The sequence below is a fragment of the Temnothorax curvispinosus genome, unplaced genomic scaffold, assembly GCF_003070985.1.
Source record: "Temnothorax curvispinosus isolate PA1 unplaced genomic scaffold, ASM307098v1 QBEX01000067.1, whole genome shotgun sequence".
Lineage (NCBI taxonomy): Eukaryota > Metazoa > Arthropoda > Insecta > Hymenoptera > Formicidae > Temnothorax > Temnothorax curvispinosus.
Genome location: NW_020209847.1, coordinates 1 through 6,570, shown reverse-complemented (window position 1 = coordinate 6,570; position 6,570 = coordinate 1). Strand labels below are relative to the sequence as shown.

Below are 6,570 nucleotides of genomic sequence, written 5' to 3'. Positions count from 1 at the left end.
TATGTATGTATGTATGTATGTATGTATGTATGTATGTATGTATGTATATGTATGTATGTATGTATGTATATGTACCAAGCGAGAAATGACCCATTGAATCGATCGACGTCTATCTATAGACGTCTAATTAGACGTCTATAGACATCAATAGACGTCGATTCGATGGGTCATTTCTCGCTGGGATATGTATGTATATATGTTCATTGAATAATATAATTTTTTATAATATCTGCAATGCCATAAAGAAATCATGGACGTTGAAGATGTCAAAGACCGATGGAGGATTTTGAGGGATAGCTACGTGAGAGACTGGAGGAGAATAAATAAAAATGTTGCAAGTGGCGCATCTACCCCAAAATCTGAAAGCTCATTTAGATTTAGTAAAGCAATGAGCTTTCTGGCTGACACCATGAAACCAAGGCCGTAAGTACCAATCATTTTACTATTTCTTGCCACAAATTTAATATCATGCCCACTCTAAAGGCCCACAAAACATTTCCATTTTGTCCCATTCACCTATCACCGTGTTAATTACTTTTTATTAAGCGATTAAACAAAATCCAAACATTTTATGCGTCTCTGGAGTGGTCATGCATAACTTTAAACTTTTGTAGACATATGTTATACGCATTAAAAAAAGAGTAAGCCTAAAAATCGCCCGTTTCGTGGACATCGAGTTTTGATACGATTTTGGTGGTAAATGATGGTATATCATTAAACATTCCCCTAAAACAGTCCCCTAAAAATTTCGAATTGAACATACCTTTTATTGCTGAGATAAGAAGGATTGAAGTTGGTATTAGCGTGAGTCCCCTCGCCTCTCACGTCTCGGGGTGGTTGATTAGCGTGAGTCCCCTCGCCTCTCACGTCTCGGGGTGCTTGATTAGCGTGAGTCCCTTCGCCTCTCACGATTCAGGATGTTTTTTGTACATGAGTCCCCTTGTCCCTCACGATTCGGGGTGCTTTCTGATTATCACTGTGTAATTATATTACAAAACTTAATATTATGATAACAATTTTTTTAATGTTAAATTACTTATAAATATAAAAATTATTACTTATAAATATAACAATCATTAGGAAAAGAAAGGTTTTGTCATTATTTGACGGAAGATACGGCAAATAAAATATGGCATATCCTTCATTGGTGTAGTGTATAGTGACCAATTTAATCCTTCATATCTCAGTAATGAAAGGTATGCTCAATTTGAAATTTTTAGAGGATTGATGTTTCATGATGTACAATTATTTACCGCCGAAATCGACTCAAATTTTGATGTCCACGAAACGGGCGATTTTAGGCCTATTTTAGGGCTTACTTTTTGCTGCATGTATTGCATCGTATATTTACAAGTTATAACGCATATTGTACAATATTGATTTATTAATTTTATTAATTTTGTTAATTAGGACATCAAGCGAACCATCTTCCAGCACCATAGAGCCTGTTTTAGTCAGTAGTCAGCCAGTGTATGTCACCAACAACGCGAATGAAAATTCTTCAAAACGTATGTGTAATTATGAATTCATATTAAATTTTTATCACAATGAATACAAAATCATCAGAGGCAAATCATATACTTCTTATTTTTAAAAACTTAGTCGTTTTTTGCTTTGAATCAAAACTTTTGCTTCTTTTCAACATCCTCAAATTTAAAGTTATTTATTATAATAGTATTTTTCATATCTTTGTAGGAAAAAGAATTGAAGACAAAGAAGACAAAAATTATTCGGAAGAGGCTGTTCGTACTGCAGTTGTCAACGAACCTGCAGAAAAGGATGAAGTATATCACTTTGCTATGAGATTGGCTGAAGGCCTTCGAAGACTTCCACACAGAGAGCGTGCCGAATTACAAACTGAATTTTTAAATAAAATTATGGAAGTCGAAAAAAAATTAGAATTAGATTAGGATTAGACGTTTGAGTTTCAAGATTGAAACATCCCAAAAAGTCAATGTTGTTTTTTGGGATTTTTCAATCTTGAAACTCACCGAACCAACAAGAAGAAAGGGAGTAATTATTAATATTTTTTTATATATTTCACTGACGATGGCTCAATCCGGAGCCGAAGCGTATGAACATATACTTTATTGAATAAATCCACTTAATGCTTTTTCTACGCACTGACAACCGCGTCTGACTCCCATAGCCATTCCTAATCTTTATTTTTAATTAGGATTTATTTAGAATTTATTTATTTCAAACTAGCATGCCCCGTCTCGGCTTCGCCCGAGATTAGAGTGTGGCCAATCAATATCATTTCCAAAATTTATTAAAAATTATGAAATTGTTTACGTTTTTTACCCGACAAATTCCGTGGATCACACTTTCATCGCGAATGTCGAAAGCCCAAGATAGAATTGTATTTCTTATAAAACGTCTCTCGTACGTTTCGGAAATAATTGCCTCGCTAAACGTGTCCTTCTTCTATATATAGTTTCCCAAAAAATTAATACAACCCTTATATCTCTGCGTACTAAAGAAAAAAAAAACAATCGGTGAGAATGTCAATGGTATAACAGAAGGCGTCATTAATGCCTTCCTAGCTGTGTTCTTGGGATTTCTATAGTGCACGTTACATGTACTATGCTTCAGGTGGAAGGCATTAATGACGCCTACTATACATAAAAAAATATCCAAATACGCGCCGCTGAAATAAGATACCGTGAATTAAATGTAAATGACGAAACGTACAAAGGGCAAGGTTTTATCTTATTCTAGCGTGGTACGTCAGATAGGTGATCACGGTGTTATGCGATATCCGCTAAAAGGTATTATATACACGCAATATAGTTACGGAGTAGCGTTCACATTTATCGTACATAGACAATATTAACTGGATGTATTTCAAATTGCATACTCTGCTTAACAATTCCTTTATTTATCCTAACCGCTAGAAGGTTGACTAAAAATGTAAAATTCTGTATTTCTTACCGTCTCATCTTACTTTGTTTGCTCGCTAACTTACTTATATACTTAAAAAGTACTTAAAATTAATTTCTTGTAGGCGTAGATATGTATGCATTAAACTCTTAAACACATGTTCGCTTTCGTACACCAATCAACGTCATCGTAGAAAAAAAGTAGTAGTATTAATAATATATAGTAATAATAGTAATAGTATCAGTAATAATAGTAAATTACAGGCGAAAAAATCCATACTATTCGATTAAAAATTGGTCTATGGGCCTACACTTGACGAGCAATAACGCTTGTACAATACACTCGGTGAAATAATATACTCGCACAAAGAGAAGAAACACAGAAAAATACAATGCACATAATATATAGACGCGTGTAAACGAAAAATAAAGTAAATGAAAAACAAAACGTTTTTTTCTCCGCCGGTCGATCGATTGTTCAACCATTTCCGAAAGCCGATCGCTCCTCTCTTCGAAAAAGCACGAGAAATTATAAATTCCAAGCCTCTCGTATCCGCAAGCTATAAGAAATCCGTGTGTCGTGTAGAAAAACTCCTACAAAGTATCATACGCGGGAGGGTTAAAAGTGAAGTCGCGAAGAAAATCGCAAGACATCGGCAAGACACTCGATAAAAAAAACTCGTCCCGGTTTTTCTTCAGCCCTTGCGCGATTATTAGCGTTGAACGACGCTGATTATTATTGATCCAATAGGGAGATCGGTTGTGATCGGCGACGCAACGGGAATGACAGCCGAGAGAAGCCGCCGCTTTACTACCATCAGAAACGGCATCCCCAGGTCGCCGTGTATCGCATTGACGAGTAAGTTAGAGAAGACGAGCGATCGTGGACTCGCTGCTTTTTCGGTCTATGTAGATATAACACGAATACATGTTGTATATTCTTTCCGACAAAGTGGGCAATTGCTGTCTTCCGAATGTTCTTGCAATTATTGTAAATGCATAAATGTCCACATGCGAAAAATATCTTTGTTATCTGTAAAACAATTAAATAAATAAATAAAAAAAATATTATTGATAAGAGAATTGATAAGCTAATTGATAAGAAAATTGATCAAGGGCTCGATTCTTGAATTCATTCGCAAGAGACGTATGCGCAAATGTTGATCTTAGAAAGTTGCAAGTCGGTTGACTATCGCATAATTTTTAACCAATCAACTTGCAACGTTTCTATAAGAGCAGAATTTTTGCATACATTTCTCATGCGAATGAATTCAAGAATCGAGCCTCTGATCAATTTTCTTATCAATTAGCTTATCAATTCTCTTATCAATAATATTTTATTTATTTATTTATTTTATTACTTTACAGATAACGAAAATATTTTTCGCTTGCCGGACGATGATTTCAGTTTTATTACCAGCCAAGAAGACGAACAAATCAATGTACCTTTCTATCCTACTACGAAAGATCCAGTAACGCCAGGCGAACGTAACCGTGGTTCATACTGCACGTGCTTAAGCGTCGATGCTACTCATATATTTGTCCCATGTGGACATTTATGCATTTGCAATAATTGCAAAGAACATTTGGAATAACAACAAACTGAATCTTTTCCACGCGAGTCCGATGTACGTCTCGTTTTCCCGCATACGTCTGAGTCTTAATAGTTTCGAAAATGTCGGAAAGAATATACAACATGTATTCGTGTTATATCTACATAAAACGATATATCCTTACAGAACTTGAAACATATAATTAATTTTTTTGTTTCTTATACCTTGCACTTTTCTGTATCTTACTTGTATCAACTTTTTTTTTAGATGAACTTATTATTTAAGGAAAAGATCCGAAGTGTCACCATCTGATTTTGATGAACTGTTAATATGTCGTTTTCTGGATAAAAATAAGGGACGCGTATTTTTTTAAACGTGCCTAATCGTAGTTTAGTTAGTAAAACACTCCTTTCAAAAGAATCAGATTTTCTTTTTTGGGGCAAATATCTCTGTAGCTATAAAAAATATAGAGAAAGTTTTTTAAACAAAAATTGAGTGGAATGAAGAGAGATAGATGGAGATAGAAAGAGAGAGAGAGAGAGAGAGAGAGAGAGAAAGAAGAGAGAGGAAGAGAAAGAGAGAGAAAGAAAAAAAAACAATGACAAAAATGTTTTTAATACTTTTATTCCTTTAAAATTTTTAAAATAATAAATATTTTAATTAGCAAATTTTTGTCACTGTTTCAAAATATGCTTAAAATTATTCAATTTTTGTTTGAAAAATCTTTTTTTATCTTTTAAATAGTTTTGGAGATATTTACCCCAAAAAAAATTTGATCTTTTTAAAACAAGTTTTTTAAACTTCTAAACATACGATTGGATATGTACCAAAAGAATACGTATCCCCTATTTTCATCTAAGAAAACGACATATTGAAAGCTCATCAAAATCGGATAAGGAGCACTTCGAACTTTTTCCATATTAGCTTAAGGTAGGCGTTTCGCTACGTGCTAGTCATGTGACTGTTTGTAGGTTTTCACGTTCAGAAATATATTTCAGGCAATTTTTGCTAAGGGAAAAATAATTTTATGAATTATGGTGTAAAATTTCATACGTGACAAAGTATGTTACTTTTTCCAAATTATGTGATTTTTCTCATTTGACTCCGTTTTGATCAGCTGATCATGCGAGTCGTCGAGAAAAGTTACAACTGAGGTTACATCTCTTTTTCGATTGAATTTTGACAATTACTGAGAAAGGGTTTCAAAACGCATGGCAGAGGTGTCAATCACTATCCAATTCGGCTAAAAAAGACGAGTTCCATAACCTGCAACTACAGTGATTAGCCAGCGGCGTTGCCAAGTCTTCCCAACCTCACCTCGACCAAAAAATGTCTGCTCGATTACCGCATTTTCACTAAAATAAACTAAAAAATTAGCAGCAAAATCTCCGGTAACCTATATATTTAATGGTTGCATCGGATTCTTCGAAATCTAAAGGTTGAGTGTCAATACCGCGATTTTTGACGCTCAAGCCGCGCGATTGCAGCCGCGCGGCACTAATCGCGCGACAGCAGTCGCGCATACTGTTGTCAAAAGCGCGATGAGAGTCGCGCAATTTCACAGAGAAAAATAATTATTCTACAGCTAAGGAAAAGAATATTTTATTTTTTTTAAGTAAGTTTTCTTATAACGAAGAATATTTTCTTATTAATAGTTTTCAAATATCTTGACACAAGTCTTTGAAAAGCCAGAATCTTGTTTTGAGTGAATGTAATACTTACAACGACTTTTTATGGTAGATTTCCGGATAGATATAACCTTATCAATACTTAATCTGCAAATCTACAATAAAGTCATTATAGAATGATTATTTTTCTGTGTGCAGTCTTTTATGAAACATGGAGGAAAAAACTTTAATAATTCTTCATACTATTAAAGAAGAAGAAGAGGAAGAAATTACATTATTATTATTTTGTGAAAGCTATAGGAGTGCTCTAAATGATTTGCTTATTGCGAGAGAGACGGAAGAATTTCAAAAATTTTTATAATTTTTATCTTGTGGGTCATATAACCATTTATAGTTGTTCACCAATTCACACAGCATAAAATCATTCATGTTGTGGAACGTTAATTTAATTAAAAAGTAGAACTTGCCAAAATATTAGCGACTAAACTGCTCCAAATACAATTGAGT

General features: G+C 34.1%; 1 protein-coding gene across 1 annotated transcript; it reads left to right on the top strand.

The window, feature by feature from the left end:
- The first annotated feature begins 242 nt into the window (after positions 1 to 242).
- LOC112455833 lies at positions 243 to 2,406 on the top strand. The gene is made up of 3 exons (XM_025018065.1): positions 243 to 423; positions 1,411 to 1,508; positions 1,696 to 2,406. Exons 1-3 carry the CDS (start codon positions 251 to 253, stop codon positions 1,908 to 1,910), a joined length of 486 nt encoding a protein of 161 aa, XP_024873833.1. The 5' UTR covers positions 243 to 250; the 3' UTR covers positions 1,911 to 2,406.
- The last annotated feature ends 4,164 nt before the right edge of the window (positions 2,407 to 6,570 follow it).